This window comes from Acartia tonsa, chromosome 8, assembly GCF_053477335.1.
Source record: "Acartia tonsa isolate MP-2025a chromosome 8, ASM5347733v1, whole genome shotgun sequence".
NCBI classification, from domain to species: Eukaryota; Metazoa; Arthropoda; class Copepoda; order Calanoida; family Acartiidae; genus Acartia; species Acartia tonsa.
Window position 1 is genome coordinate 22,180,605 of NC_137267.1, and position 14,054 is coordinate 22,194,658.

At 31.0% G+C, this 14,054-nt stretch overlaps 1 protein-coding gene across 1 annotated transcript in view; it reads left to right on the forward strand.

The window, feature by feature from the left end:
* Window positions 1-14,054, forward strand: part of LOC145326305 (uncharacterized) — a 74,873-nt gene that overhangs the window by 30,247 nt on the left and 30,572 nt on the right. The window contains exons 3-4 of the mRNA XM_080169588.1: window positions 93-191; window positions 1,385-1,468. Coding sequence (XP_080025714.1) covers window positions 93-191; window positions 1,385-1,468 — 183 coding nt within the window. The remainder of the gene's footprint in view (window positions 1-92; window positions 192-1,384; window positions 1,469-14,054) is intronic.

Sequence of the window (14,054 nt, forward strand, 5' to 3'; positions counted from 1 at the left end):
AACCCACTCCAAGGTATCCAGGCCTAGGGATTCCAACAACAATGGAAATATAGCTGTTGTCATCCTTGTTATATAAATATATTTATATATAGGTGGCAGAGCATGGTGCAGAGGGAACCCACTCCAAGGCATCAAGACCTAGGGATGCTAACAACGATGGAATTAGGGATGATTTCGAGTTTCCATTCGAGGTAATTGTTTTTGACAAGTAGGAAACTTTGAATTGGCTTAAAATATTAATTTTTGATTGAATTATATACAGTTTTGGATATAGTAAAATAAATTCTAACTTTTTGCACGAACGGAACGAAGGCAAAGGCCAATGAGATTTTTTTCATTATTCATGACAATTCTCATAAAACACAATACGATACATGACTTTTTAGTATGGCTTAGAACAGGATCTGGAGTCATACTGGATTTTATACAACCGCGTATTCTTGACAAAATATTTATAAAAAAATGTTAAAAATAATTTCATTTTTATTTTCCTAATTTTCTCATAACTCAAAATGAATGATAGAAGATGTAAAAAATTAAATGGTCAATTACCATTAGATTTTAGTCAAATTAAATTGTAATTTGTTTGTTTTTTCCCCTAAATTAATATGAAAAGTTTACAAAAAGATATTCTTTAACTTCTGTTAAGTTTTGTGTATCTTATATACACTACTTGATTTGGTTGCTGGCTTTAATCAATTTCTTTATAAAAGCTAAGCTTTTCAATCATTGGGTTCTGTACATAACCTTTAGCGCTTTTTGTAAGTTTAGGTTTGTCAAAATTGTTCCATAGGCACAATTTAGAAAGCGTAGCAATCTATTATCAGAAAGTCCATATGTCAATTTAAAACATGCTTTTTTTACTGGTCTATCAGTCTAACTCTCAAAAATTATAAATAATCTATGCGCTTCGCTACATATGAATGTTGTCATACTCTATATTTCAGATTTTCTTAAAATTTAATCTTTTATTCCAGCGAAATTTTAATTTAAGATTCTACAAAATTGAAGAATTAAATAGTAAATATGTTGAAAACTGTTTTGATTTTCAGGATTATGAAAATTTTATTTGAACTACACAAAATAAGAAATTAATGATAGTTATCGTATGATACTCCAATAAAGAATCATAATTTTTAGCAGTTTACTTTTGAATTGAAAATATTTATTAAACTTCAATAAAATCCTTTTAACTTCAGGGTTTCATGATTTATTTTTTCATGGAACGTACACAATATTTACCCCTTTCCCCCTGTTTTTTTTTGAATTAGGGGATGTCACGAGAACCACTGTTACTCTAAAGGATTTTTAGTAATTTGGAATTCGTGTTTGTGTCTGTCTTTTCTGTCTATTAAAATTTTAATTAAAATACTAATTTGTTTAGGTTGTTCGAGTTGGAAAGTCATTGGCCAACACATTTCCATTCAATTTACAACAGGATATTTCTCTGGATTTAGATTTAAAGCAGGTAAGAGATTCTAAGTGGAAGTACAGCCGGGCCATGGCACTGGTTGAAATCGTGTACAGATTCTGGTAGGAAAGGGCATAATCTTTCATTTTGATCGCATAATAAGTCAAATACAAAAGTAGCATTTCTTAAAATAAAGCTTTTCTTGGGTAAATTATGTCGCGTAAAAATTTCTTTCCTAGTATATTGCACATGACAAAACATATAATTAAAAAGGAAAATATATGGGATGGTGGTCAAATCTTCCCCACCCAACCACCATAAGTGCCCCTAGAGGCCTCTAGGGAGCTTAGCTGCTAGTAGCAATATATATAACACCAAAACCACTTCGAGACTTACTCCTCAGAGGCTATAAATCATAGATTTGTTAAATATAGATTGAATTTTATATTCAGGTGATTTATGTCTTTTTCAGTCACTAGTAACACACTTACTAAAATTTAAGTTAAAAACTACGGCAACATCCTTTTTATAGGAAAATGCGCTATAATGTTTTTATAGGTAAAATTAGGTTAGATAATGGTTAGACGAGTAATTCTTAATAATTAGTTATGGTCAAGAAACATGTTTTTTAAAAATTAATTGAGCCCCTATCATCTTGAGCTTAATTTATAATTTATCGAAAAATAAACAAAAGGTGATCAAATTACTTTAACTGACACGAACGATGAGCTAATAATGAAAAAATCAAGCAATATTTTAATGAAAACTAATGTGTATGAAAAGTTTTTAAGTTATATTAGATGTTTTCAATTCGTTATTAAATATTAATATCATTGCAAATTGATAATATTTTGCATTGTCCAAATTTTGAAAATATTGCATAAAATTTAGCAAGATTAAATATTATGTAAGAGTAGAAAAAATTTCTCCCTGCTCTTTATAAATTAAAGTAAAAGAATAGAGGGGGCAAAAACTGTATGTAACTCTAACCACGGGGTTTGAACCCTTTTATTTGGTCTGTGAATATCAGCCAATAGCGTCGGAAATATTAACACAGCCAAGTCGCTAAAAAAAAGGGTACAAACCAATTTGCTATCAGACAAAAAGGTTCCCACTGCTTGGGCTAGGTAATTGTCTGGGTTATACATCTATACTTATACATTTATTTTTTATACAAATATCCAAGAAAGAAGAAAAATTTTCATTTTAAACAAAAGGGGGTGGCACTAATTTTTTGGTATGGTGCTACAAATTAAGCAATGGAATTCAAAATTGATAAAATTCAATATGAAAGGAATGCAAATATAATTGGCTCGGCTGTTGCAGCCGTTCTTTTTTTTCCAATTCGCAACTGTAACCGCTTAAAATCGGCAATATTTCTAAGTCTTTATCATCCGCTGAAGCTTTTACAGTTACAGCCATGCTGTCTCTAAACTGTCTTTCTATAATTCGTAAAAGCAAAGTTTTCCGTAACGGATGGCCTATCGTTAATATAGGCATGTTAGAATCGTCCTATAGATTTAAAACAAGTCTGGATTCGATTTAAAACTTTTTATACATTTTTTTCTCTTCAGCTGATTTTTGAAATAATGATTCCTGCGTCTTTTCGGTATAGTTTTATAATCAATCCATTTTTACAATCAAGGCCTCAAAATGAAAAATATTTTTTGTAAAAGTAATGAATTTATATTCTGCTTTTTGAGTTATGGCTCTCTACAAGTGTTAATGTTCGTTTATCCTACTATATGAGTTTAGAGCTACGGTTTTATGGATGTTGTTATCCTTGATTTTTATTTTTATTTTGTATCACTATAAAACAGTTTAACAAAGTCTACAGTGCTGTCTATTGCAATAGTTTAACATAATCTTTTAACATCATTTATTCAACTTCAAAAGTGCCCCTTTTTGGACCCCCTTAAATATTGCTTTGTTTTTATGGTTATGAATGCCAATAAAGATTTATATTTCTTTCCAGTATGGCTTCGAAACGTAATAAATGGCTTTTCCACAAATATTAGAATAAAAATCAAAGATTAATACGAATTTGTAAGACCTGGCCTTCAGCCCCCCCCCCCCCAAAAAAAAATAAAAAATAAAATAAAGAAGACTGTACTATTTAATCAACTGGGAAATTGGCAATTTTTTCGCACTACATTGCACTGATATACGGCAATACAAAATGAAAAATACGCAAAATAAAAAATGTTTCCTCTTTTTTGTGATATATCAATTAGGCAATAATATAAAATCTCTTTACGGCCAATCCTTTAAACAGAAATTTATACTGTTGATACAAATGACTTTCTTTTTTATTAGAATATATTATTAAAACTTATTATTATTATGGACTGTAAATTATAAAAGGTTTATGACAACGTTATCTTTATGCATGACCCAAAAACTTTGTGCACTTTTATTGATTTAATTAATTGGTTCAAAATTAGAAGATCAAAACTTTTGAACAATTTAAATTTACATAAGGGTAGTTTTGTTTATTGTCATTAATAATCAATTTATTATAAATTGTTTAATTCCTTAGGATATCTGTTATATAGTTTTATTTTATAATGGCAACTTCGCCCCTAGCCTCTAGGAGCTTTTCAGGGTAAAATTAAAAAAATTTTTTTTTTATATTTTTTAGATATTTTTGATATTTTATAATTCTGTATAATGTTTCATAACTTTTTATAATTTTTTTATATTGATATATATTTTTCTCGTATTCATTTGAATCCGGTGGATAGGAACCGGTTCTCATGAATACGAAAAAACTATGTCTAGCATCGTATTATATCCAGTTTTCTACGAATATAGAAATGTACAATCATAGGATTAAAACCAGTTTTTTTAGCCGGTGCCTCCGGCACCTCGGGGCTAAAAAAACTAGTTTTATTCTTATAATTGTACATTCTATATCCGCGGAAAGCCGTTTATAATACGATACGAGAAATAACTATTTACATTTACATTTAAATATTTATTCCAATACGAAATAATATACAAACATAGTTAAAACATAATAATAATAAAAAGATAAAATTAAGACATAAATCGATCCACATAGAACGAATAAAAGAAACAATGTGTATGTTAGGCTTAGTTTGATATGAAATTAATAAAATCATATATTATATTGTTATTCAAGCCAGCATTATGAAGGAGTTTACAAGTAAATTGAGATAAAAGAATAGAGTGTGCATAGAAATTGTTGTCATCCCACTTAATGAAATCGTCCTCTATGCTTATTTTTAAAGATCTATCTTTTGCAACTAAAATTAAATGGGATAATTGTAGATAGAAATCGTTTGAAAAGAACTATTAACACCTTAAATTTTTTTCTTTTTTTAATGTTTCTAATATTTTCATTGCCATTAGCCTTTTTGTGGCTTCGCCCCTAAAGAAGAAGGAAGGTTTCACAATCTTTTTGATTTCAATCTTTAAAAAAGTTTTTAAAAAAGAAAAGAAACTTAAAAATAAAAGAAAAATCAATGAAAAATATAAAATATGTTAAAAATATAAAAATATAAATAAAAACATAAAAGATATAAATTTTTTAGGTGAGGGGTAATTTTCATTTTTTGGTGGGTTGGGTTAAATAGCTTAAAACTACCAATAGGTATATACACTGAAGTATAGAATCCAATCAGTTCAGCGGTTAACGAGATCTTAAGCTTCAGACGGACGGACAGACAGACGAAGAGACATCATTTTAAATTAGGCGATCTTTACCTATGAAAATGAAAATCAAACAAGCGTTTTAATGAACTAGTGGACCCGCCCCTAGTCTATAGGAGCTGAGGGGATGTGAGGTCTCTCTTCTATGTAAAATCATTCTTAAAGCCTTAGCCCCATGAAATGATACCTTGTAATTTGTAAACAATTGAAAGTTTAAATTAAATCCCCAAACCGCCACCCCCCGGCCCCTCCTGATAAATTGCTTGAAACCAATGAAGTACCAGTTTTGTTACCTGAATAGTAGAGCCCAATCCATTTAGCGTTTACTGAGTTCTTAAGCTTCAGATGAACAAACAAATGTATATATAGCTCGTTGTACTTGGTATTATAAAAACTAAAATTGCCATCCCGTGACCCTTGTTTCCCTAAAATGGAAAACTCAGACGAAAAACCTTACTACTTTATATTATAGCAAAATATTCTGATCTTTTTTTATAAATAAACATTTTTAAAGTTTTACTGCCCTTAATTCCAATGGCAATACACTTTTTACCATCAAAACTCAGAAATATAGGCATGCATATTTATAGAAAAATTCAAACTAAGAATATAGAAATAGTAAGTAATGTTGGTGCTAGAACTCGTAGGGCCTAGTACGTTTAAAACCCCACAACCATCGCCTCCTTATTTTTTAAATAAGGAGGTTAGGGGTATTTTTTTTCCTGTAGGACTAACCCTGCAGATGGAATTAACCCCGTGAAGCTTTCTAATCTGTACCAGTTGAAACCTAACTTAAATGAGGTAAAACACATAAACCTACTACCTTATTTCCAATTTATTTAAAATAAAAGGGAGGGAGTTTCTGTGCTCGTTTAAGGTTTTTGATGAAATTTACTAATACAATTAAGGTTAAAGGGGAATAAACAATTCCTCCTCCCGTTTCCAATGTTTGCTTTTCTTCAGCATTATAGTTAAAGGGATTGGGATTGTTTTAATGTTCTGAGTCTAAAATTTTGTGCATACTTTTAGCTGTGAAATCTCTTTAGACATTATTTACTGCCAAAAGTACGTGAATTTTCAATTGTTTTATGAGTTTTTGCGCTTTCCCTTAAAGTGCATATGGAGCAATAAAATCAACACTTTTATATACAAATCCAGCGGCCTTAAACCTGAACAGCTACCAATTACCCAAAATAACCCATCCTTACCTGCCCTAGAGATAAAACAAACAAACTAAAGAGGCTCAACCGCCGCCTATTTCGTTTACATTAAGACAAATTTTCTACCTAAAAGTATGTAATATATAAAATTGACCAATCATGGATGCTATTTTCTTTAAGAGGAAAATTGTAAATCAAATACAAGAATTGTCAATTGCTATTATTGTTAGATAGATTCTTGAGACAGTCATTTTAGAAAAAATATATATTTCATAATACATACAATCCTACTATATACAGTAGTAAGCTTTTTTGTTTGTAGCGAAGGAACCGACATGATTATCCTGTACAGTGAAGCTTTTTATAGATCCTGAGGTGGTTTTAGGCTTTTTATTTTTATAGATAAAGAATAGAGCCCCTGGATGCTGGGAGTGCAGCTGCTAGTTATACTAGAATGAAAACTAACAATGAATTTATTATTGCTTGGATTTTACACCAGATAATCATGTACTCTAAAGCGAAACTTGTAGATTGCTAAAATTAACTTTCCCGAATCCCCCCATCCACCTCCTTCATCACATCCCCTACCCACCTTACTCGATGAAGGAACTGGACAATGCGTATGTCCATGTTAGCAACCTAAATTAACGACAATTTCGGCCATGTCATAATATCCACTTATATTCTATATCCATTAAAACAACTTTTAAAACATTGCAAAAGGTTAAAAACAGAAATAAGTTTGTTGTCTTTAATTCTACTGTAAAAAGTTTAAATCGACATTTGGAATTAATCTTAGTAGTTTATAGTTCATCTCTAAAATATTTTTACAGCTTATCTAATTGACCGACCACTCCCGTGAAGTAGGCCTCTGTTTTATAGGGAGCACTTAACATTTTCCCATAGCTGTAGTGTTCTGGTAATCTTACCAAAATTTAAAGTTTTTATTCCAGTTTCCATCAATATGCCATTTAGTCGAGCACATAAAAACCCCCAATTGAAAAAATAAGGAGGAGGTAGTTTTCTTGTTTTTTTTATTTTAGGACAGGTTGGGTTATTACATACAGAAAAAAGCTCGAGCTTTTATACGAACAGTATTTGTGTTGGCAAAATATCAAAATTTGCATATGCTAAATTTTAAGATCATGGTAAAATTATCCAGTTTCACAAGTTAACTTCAGTTATGTTTAGTATTAAAAGCACGCCTTTGACAAATACTTGATTCTATTTGATACAAGTTTCAACAGTAATTAACAAAAGCCTCTTTCAATTTAAACACTTCTTCAACTATTAACATCGAATTGTCTTCAAAAGATGAATGAAACAATTTCATACAGATTTTTTAGAAGGAAAAAAAGCTGCAGCCGCAATAAATGTATTGTAGCGGCTGTATCTTTGTATATTGAAAATACGCTGAAATATCTTCGCCTATAATAAATTATTTTTTTTTATTAAATTAAAAGTGGGGGCAGGGTCAACTGGAGGGCTCCAGGGGCTTTGTCGCTAGTTAGAAATAATTAAATTATATTATCACTGCTTTGTTTTCAATTTACTTTACAATATACTGTAAAGGCAGTGATATAAAGGAATGAAACAACGGTCGATAAATTATTGTACATCCCCAATAATGATACACAAAATTACCCCTTCTATTGCTGGTTGAAACGTTTGGACAATCACCTTAAAAATCAACCAATCAAAATTCAAGAAAAGTCCCTTAAGTTGTTAAACCAACGCATACGAAAATGTTATTATAAATATAAAACTTTGGTGACTAGTGTAATAAACATCCCAATATCCTCTCCCTCCCTGGTAAAAAGTTCACTTAACATATTCCCACTCCTAGACCGGTTAACATATTTTACATTTTTACCAAAATATTTACACATAGAAGCTTTCAGCCTTTTATCTTAGAATTATTTAAAATCTAAAATTCTTTTTGTGAATATATATTTCTTATTCGTAAGGCTATTCTTTGATTAATTTGTTCGTTTGTCTGTATATTTCAAGAAGATTTTTAAGACTATTGGACATCTAAACTTATTCCGTAAAAAATGCTTTTATTTGAACTAAAATATTTAGTTAAAGTATTAGAACACTGATTGCTCAACCAACCAATCCAATTTTGATAATAGTACTAAAACTTTTTTAGCTACCGAATGTAGAAGAGTGTGTATAAAACTTTGGGTACCAGTATAATTTACATTCCAATGTCAGCTTCCTCCCTGATGTCTACTGATAATTTGTCTGTCAATCTAATTGTAAGATTCGGAGAATTTTATTTTTGTACTTCGCAACTTATGAATATTTGTTTGTTGTGCTTGTTTTTTAAACAGTATGCTTCTGATTTCTAAGAAGTTTTGAATATACAATTGAAATTTATTTTACACATAAAGTTTTTTTTGTATTATCAAATTTATTTTCAATTAAAAAAATGATATTTTTCCCCTATAACCCTTGACCAACCTAACCCTTGACCAACCTAACCTAATCAATAAGAAGAATCAAATTAAAAAATAATATCTACATATTTATTAAATTCTTTAGACATTTAGGATGAATCATAAATCTAAGATTAAGAATGTTTAATTATGTCTCTTTCTTGTAATTTAAATTAATTTCAGACATGAAATTAAAGCAGAGGCGTACAGAAGTGTAGTTTATATCCACCCCCTTAGCAATCACCCCTCCTAAAGTTAGGGGGGAGGGGGTGTAATAAAAAAACTTGGCTTTGTGCGTCAATTTACCAATTCAAGAACGCTGTTTTTGAGGTTGAATACTGAAAACACCAAATTACACCGCCCCAAAAGTTATTGGGGGTTGTAAGAAAATATTCAAGAACGCTATTTTGGACTTTTTTGAGTGGGTAGGTGTTGGACATCTAAAGGGATAAATCGCGCACCCCCTTGCAAAATCCTTTGCATGCCACTAAAAGATTTCTTTTTCAACCAAAAAATACTCATGTCTATAAAAAGAAGTAATATAGATAAAACCTAATTGAAGAAACCATAAAAACTAAATTAAATAAATTAACTTAAATCTTATCTTAATGTTTGAGAAGTGCAGCTAATCTATAATTCAAAATGTCCGTCTGTCCATCTGCCTGGGAAATTTTTTTTATGGAAAACGTGATTTTCTTCGGCTTCCAATTCAAATTATTTGAGAAAACGTTTGTAATTTTCCCCTCTACCATGAGCATCCAAAGTATACATTTTTGGGTCATCGGTAATGCTTATAGGTTTCATATTTTTATTTTATTTTTATAACCTTTGCTTCTTATAGCTGTTGTCATTCTTGTCTTATTACTGTAATTACTCTGGTCCAAATGAATAGCCCAAGATCATGATTTTTTGGCTGGTTATCAATCTAAAAAAAAATAATTCTAGTTTATCTGTTTAAACCTAGAAAACTTAATTAATACAATTTTATAATGATGTTATAGTAAAATTTATAGGTGCAAGGACGTCAAAGCTTTGTTTGAAATGGGTAAAATTAGGGGTTTCATAGTTTATGAGGGAAAAACACCCCCTTCTAGACGTCTCTGTCTAAGTGTAGTCAAAATTGCAGAAAATCTATATGAACACACACATCCCTTTTTACACTATTTGCTTTGACACCATATCTTATTCATTTTACCACAATCAAGGAAAGGAGCTCATTTTCTGTAAATAAATTTAATTAATATTGAGTTACCTTATTGAATTTACTTATTTTGAGATTTTTACTGGATTTTTTCTAATTTATTTTTATATGTAATAATAAATAACATGGTGTTTTTCTTTTTGTATCTATAATTTTCAGGGAAGTTTTACTCTGGTCCAGGGAAGGTTATAAAAAAATGTATGAGGAAATCACCTAAATATATCTAGGGACAAAGCCAATCATGCTTAGGGGGCAGTCACTATTTTCTAGTATATAAAGTATTAGGATACTTTCTTTAATACAATATTTAGATACTAGCTACGCCCCTAGAGGCCTCTAGGGGCACTTGAGGAGCAGATAGTCGAATTTAATAACCCAATTTCTTATTTTAGATTTTAAAAGAAAAAGTAAAAAAAAATTTTTTTGGGGGGGGCGAAATTTTTTTGAGGGGGGGGGAGGGTGACTGCCCCCCTCATTTTTAATTTTAGTTAAAAAAATTTAAAAAAAAATTTGGGGGGGAATTTTTCATTTTTTGGAATAGTTTTAAACCTTCCCGGGACCTATGAGAAGCTACCCTGTTAAGGAGAACCCGATCGGTTCAGCGGTTAGCGAGATCCTTCGGTACAGACACACAGATACACAAACACACAGACATCCTGTTACTTTAGTATAAGGATACATCATACATACTTACAGGAAAGCTTTGTATGTCAATTGCTTAGGTTAATTTTGAAAAGGGAACAAAAATCTTATAAATATTAGTGAAAAAGCTAGTTAAAATATATAACAATTGTTTTTTTTAAATAAATCTTTTCTCTGTAGCCACAATGTAAATGCCTGAGGTGGATTATTAAAAAAAAACATTGCCCCAATAATCGCTCAGTGGGGCAATTTTTTTTAAGAATCCACCTCTGGTGTGGTTTAACCTAATTGGAAACCGAGATGATAGGTAGTTATAGGTTTCTCAAGTTACAATTAACTCTTTGCACTTTTGATATTTATAGATTAGCTATAGAGTATTTCTGAAAGTGAAGCTTTTCTATAATAACAGGGATAAGGGATAGGAAACCTGGCCATAAATTAGGCCCCGGCCTAGTTTCTAAAGGGATATTGCAATTGTTACCATTTCCTAATTAAATGACGCCACTGGAGGCAGCTCCTAGTAGGCTATCGCTCTATACCAATGAGGATCGGCTTGTTTTGTATCAATCAATAGACAACTGGAGGCAGCCGATATAAAAACCGCTGCATGTGTGTATAAAAGGATCGGTCCTTCCGTCCATCCGTAACGGTTAACTGTTTTTCATGATCTAGGCATGTTATAACTGTCCTATCGATTTTGAACTTTGCATGACGATTCCTATAAGAGTTAGGTAGGATTTAGAAATCGAAGCAGCTCTATAATCTTTTTTTATGTGATATGATTATCCTATTCATCTAAATTTTTGAATACTGATTCCTATTACAACAAGGTAAAATGTTATGGGCGAACCCTCTCTATAATCAAGTCATAAAAATTTAAGTATGCCCCTAAACCATATCCTTCAATTAAGCAATTTTGCAACAAATTTACATACAATTTTTGCTTCGCTTTTATGAATGTCATCCATGTACGCTGCTATGAATGTTGTAATTTTCCAACAATTTGCATCATGTACTTTTTTTTGCAAAGTTCTTGAGACATTTTTGAAAAACTTGATGCTTTGTTAACAACTAGGGGCTGCGCCTCTAGCACTAAGGGGCTTTACATTCGAGAGTTTTTAGACGGGCAGGAAAATAGCCTAAAGCCATACTATATTAACAAATGATTAGATCAAAATGAAATTAACCAAATAAAGAAAAATTTTACTTTTTGGTGGGCTTCTAGTAAATAAACATATCACAAAAACTTCACACAAAAAACACTCATTCTCTGTCTTTGTCAATGTGTCATCCTTGTTTATTAATAAGCAAAAAGTACAGCAAATTTGAGTGTAAAATGTTCTCTGAAATATTTCCAAGTCATTCCATATATTCAATACACGTAATTGCTTATAAACAAGGATGACAAAATAAATAAAAGCGAAGCTGTGAAACTGTAGGATAAGTTAACATTAATTCTTGTAGGGAAGCAGAATATAAACAAAAAAAGCTTACTGTTACGGACATACGGACGGAGCGACCCTAATTATAGAAAAGCTTCACTTTAAAAAACAAATTTAAGATTACAACATCTATTAAACGCAAGGGAGGGAGGGAACATTGGACTGTAAATTATACTGGTACCAAAAGATCTATACAACATAATATTTATAGTCTTTTATTCGTTGGTCTAAAAAAACACTCGTTTATATTTGAAAATCTTGATTAGTTAGTTCAAACTTTTCGTTCAATAATTTTAATTAACGCGTCCAAAAGGAGGCCCTAAAAGTCATTCTTACACAAAAGTAACAGGACCTCTGTCTGTATGAGTGTCTGTCGGTCTGTGTTTACCGAAGGATCTCACTAACCTTAGAGCTGATATGGTTCTTCTTTACAAAGAAGCTTTTCATAGGTCCTGGGAAGGTTTGTAATTATTATGAGGGATGTTACCACCAACCTCCCAAGAGAAATCATACATTGACAAAAATAAATTTACGTGCCCCTAGAGGCCTCCAGAGGTGTAGCCGCTAGTGAAAAAATATAAAGTAAATCTCACATATGATATGTTATTAAAGTAATTTAACTTTGTTGACACTTTCTTTTATCCCTTAATCTATGTGCCAATCTTCAACATGGTGTACAGGGAAAATGGATATGTAATACGTGGAAATTATGACAGGGAAACTTTGTCGTCAATGTTAGTTGCTAAAATATTGCTCATTTATTGGTCAGTAGGTTCCACAAGTAGGGATGGGATAGAGAAAATGGATTGCGGAGGGGAATCGTTGTATTAGCCAGCTGGATTTACCAATTTAGTAGCGTAAACTAAAATCTGACGCAATATCCAAATAATTATTTATCGATTACAGGGAAATGTAATTGGGCATTGAATTAAAATCAGATTCAAAGGGCCATTTTGTCCGAACCTTCATGGAAAATAGCTTAAAATAATATATTATGCGAACATTCAAGCATTTTTTCTTGGTAAAGGGGGGGGGGGGTATTGAACTAAGTTTGACTGTAAAGAAACTACTACAATGCTATAGAATACGTGGTTATTGCGATAGGAAAATTTTTGTCGTCAATTTAGTTTGCTTGATATGGTTCTCCATGGTCAGGAAAGCTGAAACCTCCTTAAAAATTATTCTAAGACAATGGATGATATATTGATTTACACTCCCACCGACAATGATAATAAAAATTAACCAATATTTTGTAAATTAAAACTCACAGTAAATAGATTGTACAAAGAATGATATTTTTCTAAGCTGGTTTATTCCGTGCAATGAGGATTTTAAGGTACTGTTTTACAGGCAACGAATGCGAGACTGTGTGTATAATGATTTAGGGACCCATATAGTTTGATTTCTCTTTTCTTATTTAAAAGGGATAATGTTACCCCTCATTTTTAAAAAAATAATTTTAGTTTTAATAATTTCATATCCATTTAACCATCCATGTATCCCTGTAGGTATTGATATTGACATGATTTGATGCCCCTAGCGATACTTTAGAAATATTTTCATACAAATATTTGCACAAAGAAATTTTAATATTTGCTAAACAAACAATATTGACAAAGTCTGAGGATTTCTTTTGATGGAAAACTTTTTTTTGCATTAAATTTGGATTTTCTTGGGTAAACTTTATTGTAAATATTTATAAATAAACAAGGATGACAACATCCATATAAGCGAAGCACTGAAACGGTAGGACAAACGGACATTAAAACTTGTATAGTGTCAGAACTGAATAATCAGAATAAGAGTCGAAGCAAAATTGTAAGTAAATTTGTTGAAAAACTGCTTGATACAGAATACTTTCATTTTTAGGACTTGATTATAGAGTTGATTCGAAGATAAAATATTTTACTTTGTTGTCCCAGGAATCTGTATACCTAATATCACATCAATCGGATTATTACATCACATAAATATTTGTTGTTAAAAAAGTAAAAAATGTGTAAAATGGACGTACGGACATTTGAGTAATGATTATAGAGTTGCTACACTTTCTAAATCGTACCTAACTATTACAGGAATCAC